We start from the raw sequence: 15,131 nt of genomic DNA, 5'->3' as shown, positions 1-15,131 counted from the left end.
GACATAGAATGATGATTTTCTCAAATTACAGTAGATCACAAATCATCTATATGAACATTCTCCATGCTGTCTCTTCTTTGCATGGTCCATGAAATGAATGAGTTTGTGATAGCCATCCTAATAAACAAATCCTACAAATGTAATGGTTAAGCATCTGTGCCAATCACCCAATCACTCTAAATGGCTTTTCCTTAATTTATTATTAGTACAAAATTTCCCCACATTCCCTTGACTGTAGCTGATGCTCCAACTGATGTTGATTTAGTTGTACGCAACACTGTCTATACACACCTATGATGAAAACTGTTCAACTTCCTCAGTTGCCTGAAGTGGTTTCCACCATTCACTGGCACACAGAAAGACTGACAACTCTCACACACCTTATGCACTTGTTCCTAGATATCAATGGACAGATGGGAATCCCTTGATGTAAAGCTCCAAAAGCCTTAGAGGCACTGGCTATTCTCCTTTGAACCCTATCAATAAATTCTGCTATCCATTATCAAAGACCCAGAGAAACTGCCTGACAGTCAATGAGACCACCACACACAAAAATACAGCACTTCTTCCACTTCCTTGCTAACCATATCTTTGGGAAATGGGAAGCTCACAGTCAACCCTTGATAACTTGTCATATCTGTACAAAAACCATGGAAACACTCCAAACAGCAATTCTTGAGTAATCCAGTCATGTTACATCATCAGCAAATTCTCTCTTCTGAAGCAATGCGTCACAAGTTTCTAGTAGACTTACAAAAATTGTTCTGCTTGCACAACATTGTATAGTGTACTTACATGTAAACTGACCGACTCTGGCCACTTCTCAGCAACAAGACAATCATATAGATTAAACAAATTAAGAGCCATTGTACTAACTTGGTGAACACTACTGGTGACCTAATATCCTCTAGCACAGCTCCCTATCATCCCTCACTCTGGCCTTCATCAAAAGGACTTCACAAGCTCCACCAAGATTTCAGGCACCCCAGCTTCAGCAAGAATGTCCTTGGTGCTTCTTGTGGAACAGTTTATTCAGTAAAATATGGTTGTACAGGTTCACCACTTGGAGGCACTGACTATATATGAATGCCACATACACACACACACACACACACACACATGCACATGCACACATACGTATGCATACCTGCACATGTACATGCACATATACACACATGCATGTACACATGCACACACTCACATGTACACATGCACACACTCACATGTACACATGCACACACTCACATGTACATGCACATGCACAGGGACACACATATTAAGAGAGTTTGTGAAATATTGTAGTCATGCTTGGACTCCTTATACATAGTACTGTACATTGTGGTATACATATCTAGCTACCGGTACATCTGTACCTTAAGTATGTGCATACTATGTTTAATTATGAAGTAGGTGAGATATATATTTCTTCATCATCAAATTTACACTGTGTTAACAATTAATTGTGTATTGATGTAAAATAATTGCAACAATGTTATTGTTCATAAATTGCAACAATGTTATTGTTCATAAACAGCCTTTTCATCGCAACAATCCATGGCTGAAGAATCAAATCCACCAGAAACTATTGTTCATAACAAAGGTATGCAAATCATGATCTGCTTAATGTACTACTTTCCTTATTCCAGATTTCACTCAACTCAAGACACATTATCACACTATACTACAACTGATGCCTGATAACTATGAACAGAGTGTTGGGAAGTTACAGAATTATATCAGTGACGATCAGATTTGCATGATATTGAGTAGTAGTAACTCCACTGCTGCTAATAAGAAAATATTAGATTGTTTGATTGAGAGGATGAGCTGTAAGGAAGAATTACTTGATCTCTGTGATCAACTGGAGACTATTACTACATCACACCAGTTGACAATGGTGATCAGTGAAATGAGATCTGGTGGGTACTTAGTGAGGGTTGATTTGCTGTAGGCAGCTGCATAGCAGAGTAGATTCACTATACAATACATGTTTACTGTAGACTTTGTTCCACTCTGAATATGGTACAATAATTGTAGCTTCAGTCTAGCAACTTCATAGGTGGCGGAAGGGGGGTGCTAGGGGACTTATCCCCCCTCAGAATGATATCATGCCGAATTTATCCTTCTTGTAGTGGGGGATAAAGATCGATATACTCAAATACAATGCTCTAATAGAGCAGTGAAGGCCTTCATAAAAACGTGTTTCTACTGTAAAAGGAGCTTAAAAAAAAAAAACAACGATAAAAAGTTACCTACAGCGGGAATCAAACCAAGTACCTCTTACTTTAAGAGTTGGTGTCTTACCACTGTATCAAGTGTTTCCAGGTGGTTATTTATATATAAAGAACTTTGCGTGGGAGTATCAAAGCAAAAAAGTTTTCTATATTCGCCATAAAGGCACAAGTGTTCTATATTGGGCAGTTATAGAACACTTTAGTAGACCACAGTTCTTTATCAGGTAGTTATAGAACTGCTAGGTCTATTTTGTAGGCTGATAGCCTACCTTGAGTGAGTAATCACTCATTTTGGTCAGTACAACCAATCAACCAAGCCAGTGTAGGCTGATAGCCTGACTGTGCTGGCTGACCAGTCAACCCAACCAGTAAGACAAAAACCACTGGATTTTATTTATAGACACACTTGAAGATTTCGATGATGGTTTCTTGTGGTCAGCAGCAGTGAACGTTCTTAGTACGTTTTGCTCACATAAACGGACAAGTCCTAGGAATATCACGGAAATATGCTTATTAATATACCACAATCAAAAACTTTACGTATTGAGAAGACGGACTAGACTCACAAAACGACTAATGAAGGCGTAGCACAGTGTAACGCAGGTGAAACACAGGCGCAATGCTTATTCTACCGATGATAACACTCCTCCGTGAGTTTCTAATTGTTTCATGTGTCTTGTGTGTACCTCAAGTTGACAGTTCTCTATACCAGATAAAGCACTGCCTTTCGCTCGTGCTATACGTGAAATATAGCACTCAAAGAGTGGTCTCGAGACGAAATATAGCACTCGGCTTCGCCTCGTGCTATATTTGTCTCTCGTCCACTCTTTTCGTGCTATATTTCCCGTATAGCACTCGCGGCAGTGCTTTATCTAGTACATATATATATATATATATATATAATATACAATATACATAAGATAAAACAGTACATAATAAGCAAATACAAGTGAACTTAAATATGGGCCTCAGCAACTGTTTATAAATGCTATATGTTCATTAAACAAGCAAATAAATAAATAACCCTGTAGTCAAAAGTTAAATAGCTTTTCCAAAAAGTTTTAAACTGGAAAATAGCCTGTTTTGACAAAAAGCTGATGTTTTAGTTAAAATACTTTAAATACCTATAAAACTGCAATAAATTAATTTTGGTGAACTTTGAGACATTGTGAAAGCTAAAATGGCTACAGCTTCTGCAGTTCCCCAGACCCCCTGCTGCCAGAGACTCTATGCTCTGGTCGCCCACCCTCATATCAACTACTCTGCCACTGAGCAACCTAGTAGTATCATGGCAAATAAGATCACTCTCCAGCAATGTTTTCCTTACCATTAGGCCTTTAGAAATGCAACTGAAGCCTTAGCTGTAGCCATGATGACTTCAATATTATAATTGTTTTAGACCTGCTTATTGTGTATAAAGCTTCTGTAATAGCATGTTCAAATTATTTAGAAGTAAAATGAGTGTTGTGCATTTATATTATGTATTTGCAGTAAGTATTTAAATTTGGTTTACTGCGTTTAAGCAAAACTTGTCAGCAGCTTTAGTATTACTAAGGCTCTTCCAACAGGGGAGTTTCTTGAACCCCCTTGGATTTGACTCTATTTAATATTTTAGCATTTGTGACCATGATTGAACTCTGCACTACATAGAAGAATGAATAATAGTATGAAAACTTTTGAAACCGTGAACAGATTTCATTTTTGTATTATTGTGTACACTAAATATGGTGCCAGTGTATATTGATGTTCTCGTTATGATAATTTATCACTTTGCAATGTTATTGCAATCAGATGTTCAACAGAGTATTACATTTCCAGTCAGTACACCATCCACCACTAATACTCAGTCATTATCAAGTTACCAAGAACGTCCCTCTGTATCACCTAGTAAGTAAATTATCTGTCACTCGTTACAATGTTTTGTCAATTTAACTGTTTTAGGTCTGAATTTTTCATTTTATCAAATTGCATTTTCCAAAATTGAGTTGGATCCTTCTTCAAGAGGTATGAAATATATAACTACAAGTATAAGGAAAATAGGAATTTTAAGTTTGATTAGGGATCATAGAAATAAAAAGTAGGGCAACAAGGGAGGTCGCCTCTACACCTGCAGATATACTAGTGGATATTTTAATCCCTAATTCAGTCTATATATGCAACTGGGCCCGCAAAAATAGGGCATGTGGGCACATGATTTTTGCCTACTTTTTCAACTTTCATCACACATACAGTAACTTTCTGTACCATTGTGCTTTGGCATTGCAATTTTCAGTTTTTAGTAAGCATTTAATTGGTTTTATCATGTAAGTTATATCTAATAAAAAACAGCCAAGCTGTAAAAAAAGGTGCGGCCCCATAAAGGCCAAGGTGAAAAAAGATGTGAAATCCAAGGTGGCGGCCAAGAAATGGCTGTGATGGTAGGTTAATGGTAACAATTTTAATAACAACAATTCAGGTGAATTTTGGTGCTGCTTGGTCAATTGGCACAAAATTCACCTAAATTGTCTTTATTAAAATTTTTACCATTAACCTACCATCACAGCCATTTCTTGGCCGCCACCTTGGATTTCACATCTTTTTTCACCATGGCCTTTATGGGGCTGCACCTTTTTTACAGCTTGGCTGTTTATGATTAGATATCACTTCTTTTTGTATTTGTATACTGCAAAGCCGGCCTATGGCTGGCTTTGGGGCTTTTTTAACCAATGTGTTTTTTCTTTACCACAGGAAGAAGAAAAGAACTTGAAGAAGATTTTTAATACTTCAATTATTTTTGATTTTATTAGTAATTATACAAATTATATACATATATTTATTGGATGCCCATTATTCCCCACAGGATATTTTTTTTGCAACTGATCTCTTTACTGGGTGACTTGAAATGTAGCTGAACTATCTATAGGATGGTTTCTTTGTAGCTGAACTCTCTACAAGGTGACCTCTTCTAGCTGGTCTCTCTACAGGGTGATTTGTTTCTAGCTGAACTCTGTACAGGTGATTTGTTTGCAGCTAAACTCTCTAAATGGTGGTTTCTTTGTAGCTGAACTCTCTACATGATGGTTCTTTGTAGCTGAACTCTCTACAAGGTAACTTCTTCTCTACAGGGTGATTTTTTGTAGCTGAACTCTCTGTAGGGTGATTTGTTTGCAGCTGAACTCTCTACATGATGGTTTCTTTGTCGCTGAACTATCTACAAGGTAACTTCTTCTAGCTGATCTCTCTACAGGGTGATTTATTTGTAGCTGAACTCTCTACATGATGGTTTCTTTGTAGCTGAACTCTCTACAAGGTGACTTCTTCTAGCTGATCCCTCTACAGGGGGATTTGTTTGTAGCTGAACTCTCTACAAGTGATTTATTTGCAGCTGAATTCGTTATGTGGTGGTTTCTTTGTAGCTGAACTCTCTACAAGGTGACCTCTTCTAGCTGATCTCACTACAGGGTGATTTGTTTCTAGCTGAACTCTCTACAGGTGATTTTTTGCAGCTAAACACTCTACATGGTGGTTTCTTTGTAGCTGAACTCTCTACATGATGGTTTCTTTGTAGCTGAACACTTTACAAGGTGACTTCTTGTAGCTGAACTCTCTACGGGGTAATTTCTTTGTAGCTGAACTCTCTACATGATGGTTTCTTTGTAGCTGAACTCTCTACAAGGTAACTTCTTCTAGCTGATCTTTCTACTGCGTGATTTGTTTGTAACTGAAGTTTCTACAGGGTGATTTGTTTGCAGCTGAACTCTCTACATGGTGGTTTCTTTGTTGCTGAACTCTCTACAAGGTGAATTCTTCTAGCTGATCTCTCTACAGGGTAATTTGTTTGTAACTGAACTCTGTACAAGGTGCGTTTTTGTAGGTGATTTCACTGCAGGTTGATTTGTTTGTAGCTGAACTCACTAAAGGGTGATTTGCTTGTAGCTGAACTCCTTACATTGTGTCTAGCTTCTAGCTGATCTCTCTACAGGGTGATTTGTTTGTAGCTGATCTCTCTACAGGGTGATTTGCTTTTAGCTGAACTCCTTACATTGTATCTAGTTTCTAGCTGATCTCTCTACAGGGTGATTTGTTTGTAGCCGATCTCTCTACAAGTTGATTTGTGTGTAGCTGATCTTTCTGCAGGTTGATTTGTTTGTAGCCGATCTCTCTACAGGGTAATTTGTTTGTAGCTGAACTCTCTATAATGTGATTTATTTGTAGCCGATCTCTCTGCAGGTTAATTTGTTTTAGCTGAACTCTCTACAGTGTGATTTGCTTGTAGCTGAACTCCTTACATTGTGTCTAGTTTTTAGCTGATGTCTCTACAGGGTGATTTTTTTTAAGCTGAACTCTCTACAGGGTTATTTGTTTCTAGCTTATCTCTCTACAGGTTGATTTGTGTGTAACTGATCTCTCTACAAGCTGATTTGTTTGTAGCTGATCTCTCTGCAGGTTGATTTGTATAGGTAATCACACACATTTGAGTGCAATTAGGGAATAATTGTACGAAAATACGTGTGATTGCCTACTAATCACATAGTGACCACCCTTCATGGTTTGTAGTACACATCTATCCAGTTCTATGTGGCCATTAACTTCTACCAGGTGATTGCATCATCCTTCTTTTGTATTACATTATTTGTTGTTGCACTTAAAAGGCTTCATGTGTCAGCAATTCTGATTGGCTACTCAAAATGTCTACATATGTTGCACTTAAAAGGCTTCTATTGTCAGCTCATTTGATTGGCTATTCATTATATCACTTTCTTGTTGCACTTAAAAGGCTTCTGTTATTCTGCTATTTTATTGGCTACATTACAGTGCAATTACAGAAACAAGGCCATGCGATTTGGGATTAATTGCACTCCTACTATTGAGACTAATGTATGGCAAATTAAATCACTATGTGATTAGTTTCTAAATAATCTCTCTACAAGTTGATTTGTTTGTTGCTGATCGTTCTAAAGATTGCTTTGTTTGTAGCTGAACTCTCTGCAAAGTGTTTTGTTTGTAGTTGATCTCTCTACAAGGTGATTTTTTGTAGCTGACCTCTCTTCAGGGTGATTTGTTTTGTAGCTGATCACTCTACAGGTTGATTTGTTTGTAGCTGAACTCTCTACAGGGTGATTTGCTTTTAGCTGAACTCCTTACATTGTATCTAGTTTCTAGCTGATCTCTCTACAGGGTGATTTGTTTGTAGCTGATCTCTCTACAAGTTGATTTGTGTGTAGCTGATCTTTCTGCAGGTTGATTTGTTTGTAGCCGATCTCTCTACAGGGTAATTTGTTTGTAGCTGAACTCTCTATAGTGTGATTTATTTGTAGCCGATCTCTCTGCAGGTTGATTTGTTTTAGCTGAACTCTCTACAGGGTGATTTGCTTGTAGCTGAACTCCTTACATTGTGTCTAGTTTCTAGCTGATGTCTCTACAGGGTGATTTTTTTTAAGCTGAACTCTCTACAGGGTTATTTGTTTCTAGCTTATCTCTCTACAGGTTGATTTGTGTGTAACTGATCTCTCTACAAGCTGATTTGTTTGTAGCTGATCTCTCTGCAGGTTGATTTGTTTCTAAATAATCTCTCTACAAGCTGATTTGTTTGTTGCTGATCATTCTAAAGATTGCTTTGTTTGTAGCTGAACTCTCTGCAAAGTGTTTTGTTTGTAGTTGATCTCTCTACAAGGTGATTTTTTGTAGCTGACCTCTCTTCAGTGTGATTTTTTTTGTAGCTGATCGCTCTACAGGTTGATTTGTTTGTAGCTGAACTCTCTACAGGGTGATTTGCTTTTAGCTGAACTCCTTACATTGTGTCTAGTTTCTAGCTGATCTCTCTACAGGATGATTTGTTTGTAGCTGATCTCTCTACAAGTTGATTTGTGTGTAGCTGATCTCTCTGCAGGTTGATTTGTTTGTAGCCGATCTCTCTACAGGGTAATTTGTTTGTAGCTGAACTCTCTATAAGGTGATTTGTTTGTGGCTGATCTCTCTGCAGGTTGATTTGTTTTAGCTGAACTCTCTACAGGGTGATTTGTTTGTAGCTGATCTCTCTACAAGTTGATTTGTGTGTAGCTGATCTTTCTGCAGGTTGATTTGTTTGTAGCCAATCTCTCTACAGGGTAATTTGTTTGTAGCTGAACTCTCTATAATGTGATTTGTTTGTAGCTGATCTCTCTGCAGGTTGATTTGTTTTAGCTGAAAGGTGATTGCTTGTAGCTGAACTCCTTGCATTGTGTCTATGTTCTAGCTGATGTCTCTACAGGGTGAATTTTTGTAGCTGAACTCTGTACAGGGTGATTTGTTTCTAGCTTATCTCTCTACAGGTTGATTTGTGTGTAACTGATCTCTCTACAAGCTGATTTGTTTGTAGCTGATCTCTCTGCAGGTTTGATTGTTTCTAGCTGATCTCTCTACAAGTTGATTTGTGTATTGCTGATCACTGTAAAGGTTGATTTGTTTGTAGCTGAACTCTCTGCAAAGTGTTTTGTCTGTAGTTGATCTCTCTACAATGTGGTTTTTTGTAGCTGACCTCTCTTCAGGGTGATTTGTTTCTAGCTGATCTCTCTACAGGGTGATTTTTGTAGCTGACCTCTCTTCAGGGCAATTTGTTTCTAGCAGATCGCTCTACAGGGTGATTTGCTTGTAGCTGAACTCCTTACATTGTGTCTAGTTTCTAGCTGATCTCTCTACAGGTAATTTGTTTGTAGCTGATCTCTCTACAAGTTGATTTGTGTGTAGCTGATCTCTCTGCAGGTTGATTTGCTTGTAGCTGAACTCTCTCTAAGGTGATTTGTTTGTAGCTGATCTCTCTGCAGGTTGATTTGTTTTAGCTGAACTCTCTACAGGATTGTATCTTTGTCACTGAACTCTCTACAAGGTGACTTGCTTCTAGCTGATCTCTCTACAGGGTGACTTGTATAGCTGAACTCTCTACAGGGTGATCTGTTCATTGCTGAACTCTCTACAGGGTGATTTGTTTGTAGCTGAAATCTCTTGTTTCAAACTGATTTCACTGTAGGGTAATTTGTTTGTAGCTGAACTCTCTACAGGATGGTTTCTTTGTAGCTGAACTCTACATAGGGTGATTTGTATGTACCTGAACTTTCTACAGGGTGATTTGTTTTTAGCTGAACACTCTGCAGGGTGATTTGTTTGTAGTTGATCTCTCTACAGGGTTTTTTTTGCAGCTAAGATCTCTACAGGGCAACTTATTCTAACTGAGCTCTCTCTTGTTTCTAGCTGTTCTCTCTACAGAGTAACTTGTTTGTATAGCTGAACTCTTTACAGGTGGTTTTTTGGTTGCTGAACTCTCTGAATTGTGACTTGTTTGTGGCAAAATTCTCTACAGAGTGACTTGTATGTAGCTGAATTCTCTACAGAGTGACCTACTTGTAGCTGAACATTGTATAAACTATAAAGTGACTTATCTGTAGCTGAAATCTCTACAGGGTTACTTGTTTGGAGCTGGTCTCTATAGGTTAACTTGTTTGTATAGATGAACTCTCTACAGGGTAGTTTCTTTGTAGTTGAACTCTCTCCACAGTGACTTGTTTGTAGCTGAACTCTCTAGAGAGTGTAGCCGAACTCTCCACAGGGTGCATGACTTGGAACTCTCTTCAGTGTGACTTGTAATGTACTGATTCCTCTGAATCACTACAGAAATATATCTGTAGCTGAACTCTCTATAGTGTGACCTGCTTCTTGCTGAACTGTCTTTAAGATTAACTGTTTGCAGCTGAACTCCCTACAGAATAACTTGCAATGTAATAGAATTCTATAATGGAGTAAATAAATTAACTGAATGCTCTATTAGGGTGACTGTTCTATTAGAGTATCTCGATCTCGCATTTGCTACACGGAGTTGGCTTTAGAATCATAACTCAGTGGTTTGTAATCCGATTCTTCTGTACTACTGCATGTACTTTCTATGATAATTATTCCAGCTACACACCGATCTTCAGCTCACTGCTCTAAGCGGTTTGCCTAGTAGTAGGCATTCCAGTATCCGAGATTTTTTAATAAAAAAATTCTCCGTATATTCCCCAATAGAACCCTGGCACAAAATGACAACTCGTGTTTAACTTGGGATTGTTCCGTCGTCCGAGCTCCAATGAGGATGAAAATCGCTGTGGGGTTTGTCCACACGCTGATCATCATGAAAATCTTAGTTTTATCGTGCGCGTTACATATAAGTAAGTTCTGTGTTGTTTTGTAATCTTTTCAAACCTTGTAATGTATGTAGAATACTTTAATACTTTAAAAACGTACTGTCGGGTGGAAGGTAGTCACTGGTGCTTACTTTAAAGTGCGTAGTTACTTCACTCGGGTTAGCGATTTTCAGCTCCAGAGCAATTTTCTGATGGCTGTGTCATCAGCTCAAAAGTATAAACCACTTCAAAGTCGGCATAACAATGCCATAATTGAAACCACAACTCCACCTTAGGTATTGTTGCATCATTGTGGCACCTCCACTTTAGTTGTTTACCTTTATAAGTTGCTAACTTGATGTTTTTACCAACTTGAGATAGCCACTTGCCTATGGGTATACACCACTGTATTGAGAAGTGTGCAGTAGGTGAAACATATTTGCTCACCACAAAGCATACAAAGATCGCTGAGATCCAATAAGACCTGAAGTTACTCTCATTACATGTACAAATTTGCAGCTAGGAGCAACTGCAGTTTCAAGATAGTCCAGATTGCTAGATGGCTTCCTGATTCAATTGTGCCATTTTTCCTTGTAAAATGTATGGGGAGCCCTGGAGAAAAAATGTACCTTTTTTCAGTTTTTAAGCACTGTGCATGCCAAAGTAGCTAATTCCAACCCAACAAACTATATATTTCTGAGATCGAAAATCAATACTCTATCTATTGAGCATATAAAAAGCCCGTTTTTCCAAAATTTAAAAATCGGTCTGGAATGCCTACTAGTAGGCGTGAAAACTAATAGTTTTTTTTATTCATAAAAATCGATCGCGTAATTGTGACACAGATTGGATTTTGTGGCATATCTCGATGGCCTTTAACTGGATTCCTTTCAAACCACAAAAAAGTACTCCTACGATAGTTACTCCATTGACATAGGAATTTTCAGCTCATTCCTTCAAGAGGTTTACCCTGTGGACGTGACAGACCTTCGACCTTATTTTATGCAAATAATCAGTCATAACTCCGTGAACGTTTATCGGATTCCTACCAAACTTGGTACTGAGATTCGCCTTAATGAGCCCTTTAAGTGTGCCAAATTTCAGCCCGATTGGAGCACGATTTCGTGTTTTAGGGCGGATTTTGCAAAGTGTGCGAAAAGAAGTACAGAAGAAAAAAACGAAGAAAAAAAGCCCAAATTTTGGTTGCTCGTATCTCGGAAATGGATAAAGCGATTTTCTTCGAATTTGGAATGTTGACTCCCCTACCTAGTCGGCACTTCTGTATCAACTTTGGTTTCAATCGGATAAGGAATCACGGAGCTACAAAGGTGTGAAAATCGCGTTTACTTTCTTCCTGTAAATATACTCACGGTGTGGCGCGCCGGCTTGTTGGGCCACACGACACACTACCGTGTGTCTTGATACAGCATTCAAATATTCTGTTCCAGTACTGAGATATGACCTGTAAAGTGATGGGGTGTAGTTTGTACCCGCATGCCCTGTTTTTGCAGGCCCAGTCACATAAAATTATACCCTTGACTGAATTAGGGAATAAAAACGTCCACTAGCATATCTGCAGGTGTAGGCAACCTCCATTGTTTTATTTCTAAGATCTCTAATCAAACTTAAAATTCCTAATTTAGAAAAGCACCTCTGCAATAAATGTACTCACTGCTAAAATATACGGATGATTTGCACGCCAAACTACTGTACTTGAAACTGAATGGTGGCCATTATGCTTCGCTTTCACCTATTTCAGCCCATTACACAGTGGTACAAATGAAGAACAGTACGAGAAGCATCTCTGCACCCAATCCAGTTGCTATGGAAAATACAGGAGAGATACCAACACAGCCCCCACAGGGAAGCTGCATCGTGCTATCACAGATCGACACCTTGCATTGTTAGTGAAAAGAACTGGAACACGGTATACTGTGGAACAAAGGAAAGTCCATGACGTGTGTATTGTATGTACTGCAGTTGACAAAAGGGCACATCTCAGGATTAAGCAACGTTGAACAGTGAAGAAATCAAGCCCGTACCCTTATCCATTTTCAAATTATGCTTGGCTGGAGACATCAGTTAGTTAGTCAGTCAGCCTCACTACTACTGTATGCTTATGTTTAGCACAGCTTTCAGGAATAATTTTGAGAATAATAGGTGAATAATAAAAGTGTTGCCAGAAAGAATAATTGGAAATTCAAAAGGCATTATAGATTCCTTCCTAGCCGGATATTAATACTTTATTATAAATGCTGCTGTAAGTAATGGAAATTAGTTTGACAGGTTACAAATGCTTACTAATACCAAAATTTATATGCACACTATAATATTGAACATTCTTACATGTGTTTAATGCTTGATTATAGTTTTGCCAGTACTCAAGAAGCACTATTCAAGATTGTATTACTGTCTACCACAAGACTTTGAAAAAACTGTTGATAAACTGATGCCACTGTTAGGTGGTTCATTTGATAATCATCTACATACTTTACGACAACTTACATCTACTGATCTCATCAATGAACGAATTGTTTCTGATCTCATTTGTAGAATTTATGAGGAGGATGGTGCTCTAACATTCTGTGATATTATGGATTCCATATGTGATGCTTCCTCAAAGGATTTTATTGAAACTGTGAGAAATGGTATGTGTATGTAATCATTGCTAAAGGCTGTATATAGATTCTGTTTGGGCCTATTTTTTCCATGGATTGGTTTAGACTCATGAACATTTCTTAAAACACAAGAAGCAAAATATAATTACACCGGTATAGAGTCACATGATTATATCAAAGCTCTACCCAAGCTCATGTATATACATCCAGAACCATTCACAGCATGCAAGCTGAAACAAATAAAACACTTTGTCTAGTCTGTGAGATCCTGGGAAATAAGATTGAATTAGTTGTATAAGTAAGTGCCAATTGTTTGGCAGAAATGATACTCATGTATACAGAGACAAAGTAGTTTTAAATTAACTGGTATCAGAAAATCACAATATTTAAACAATTAAAATGTGACTTACATGAAAAGCAAGTGAACTATAGTGGTATTAATTGATTTGTACTAGTAATAGCATGGGTAGCAGTGAAATTTGGGATAAATACCACGAGTGTTGTATTGGAAATGGGGATAAATTTCACGAGGCGAAGCCGAGTGAAATTTACCATTTCCAATACAACACTCGTGGTATTTATCCCAAATTTCACTGCTACCCATGCTATTCCCAGTTAATACCATACTCGCTGCATATACGCATGCTGTGCATTTAGTGTTGCTATGTACGCAATTTGTCACTATGTACTAAACATGTGTCAACACTAATTGTTAACATAAATTCTAGCCAATGAAATTGCAATTACAACTTTTTCACTGCTACCAGTGAAATACGGGATAAATTTCACTGCTACTATTGAGACTTTTGTATGGGCAGTGAAACAGGTATGGTATTAGTACTAGTAATAGCATGGGTAGCAGTGAAATTTGGGATAAATATCACGAGTGTTGTATTGGAAATTTACCATTTCCAATACAACAAGAGTGGTATTTATCCCAAATTTCACTGCTACCCATGCTATTCCCAGTTAATACCATACTCGCTGCATATACGCATGCTGTGCATTAGCATTGCTATGTACGCAATTTGTCACTATGTACTAAACACACTAAAGATGGGTCGACACTAATTGGCGCTACATTGTTAACATAAATTCTAGCCAATGAAATTACAATTACAACTTTTTCACTGCTACCAGTGAAATACGGGATAAATTTCACTGCTACTATTGAGACTTTTGTATGGGCAGTGAAACAGGTATGGTATTAGTTTATAAATTATTTATTGTAGGTGTGAGATATGTCACAGTTAAGAAGTAAGGCTATGCATGACAAGGTGGTGAAAGCCAGCTCAATCACCACAATTATGATCTAATCCAAAACAGCCAAGCTGTAAAAATAGTGTGTGGCTCTCAGAAAGGCTATGGTGAAAAAAGATGTGAAATCCAAGGTGGCGGCCAAGCAATGGCTGTGATGGTAGGTTAATGGTAAAAATTTTAATAATGACAATTCAGGTAAATTTTTGTGCCACTTCACAAAATTTACCTGAATTGTCGTTATTAAAATTTTTACCATTAACCTACCGTCACAGCCATTTCTTAGCCGCCACCTTGGATTTCACATCTTTTTTCACCATAGCCTTTCTGAGAGCCGCACACTTTTTTTACAGCTTGGCTGTTTTGGATTAGATTTCATTTCTTTTTGTATTTGTATACCCCAAAGCCGGCCTATGGCCAGCTTTGGGACTTTTTTAACCTATGTTTTTTTTTCTTTACTACAGGAAGAAAAAAGATGAAGTAGATGTACTTTAAATATTTTATCAGTAAATGTACAAATTATATATATAATACATATGTGACCGGATTTGCGAAAAGGGGCCTTCCACACACATCCAATTTGCCAACTTTGACAATTAATAACTTCAGATTGGAAAGAGCTATTGCCTTGAAATTTGGGCAGTGGTGATTTCTTTGCAGCTGAACTCTCTACAAGGTAATTTCTTCTAGCTGATCTCTCTACAGGGAGATTTGTTTGTAGCTGAACTATCTACAAGGTAACTTCTTCTAGCTGATCTCTCTACAGGGTGATTTGTTCGTAGCTGAATTCTGTACAGGTGATTTGTTTGCAGCTGAGCTCTTTACAAAATGGTTTCTTTGTAGCTGAACTCTCTACAAAGTAACTTCTTCTAACTGATCTTTCTACAGGGTGATTTGTTTGTAGCTGA

The 15,131-nt window shown here is 37.9% G+C and overlaps 1 protein-coding gene across 3 annotated transcripts in view; it reads left to right on the top strand.

Annotated features, from left to right (window-relative positions):
• Positions 1-15,131, top strand: part of LOC136246537 (uncharacterized) — a 67,336-nt gene that overhangs the window by 30,674 nt on the left and 21,531 nt on the right. Inside the window, exons 9-13 of one of the 3 annotated variants that reach the window (XM_066038031.1) lie at positions 1,535-1,600; positions 1,647-1,919; positions 4,053-4,121; positions 4,176-4,238; positions 12,718-12,996. In XM_066038031.1, the coding sequence (XP_065894103.1) occupies positions 1,535-1,600; positions 1,647-1,919; positions 4,053-4,121; positions 4,176-4,238; positions 12,718-12,996 (750 nt within the window). Of the gene's footprint in view, positions 1-1,534; positions 1,601-1,646; positions 1,920-4,025; positions 4,122-4,175; positions 4,239-12,717; positions 12,997-15,131 lie in introns of all 3 variants that reach the window. The other 2 variants (XM_066038030.1, XM_066038032.1) reach the window with 2 other exon arrangements.

This window comes from Dysidea avara, chromosome 2 (assembly GCF_963678975.1).
Source record: "Dysidea avara chromosome 2, odDysAvar1.4, whole genome shotgun sequence".
In the NCBI taxonomy this organism is placed as follows: Eukaryota; Metazoa; Porifera; class Demospongiae; order Dictyoceratida; family Dysideidae; genus Dysidea; species Dysidea avara.
Note: the sequence above shows the minus strand (reverse complement) of the source record. Positions and strands in the feature narration are given on the sequence as shown.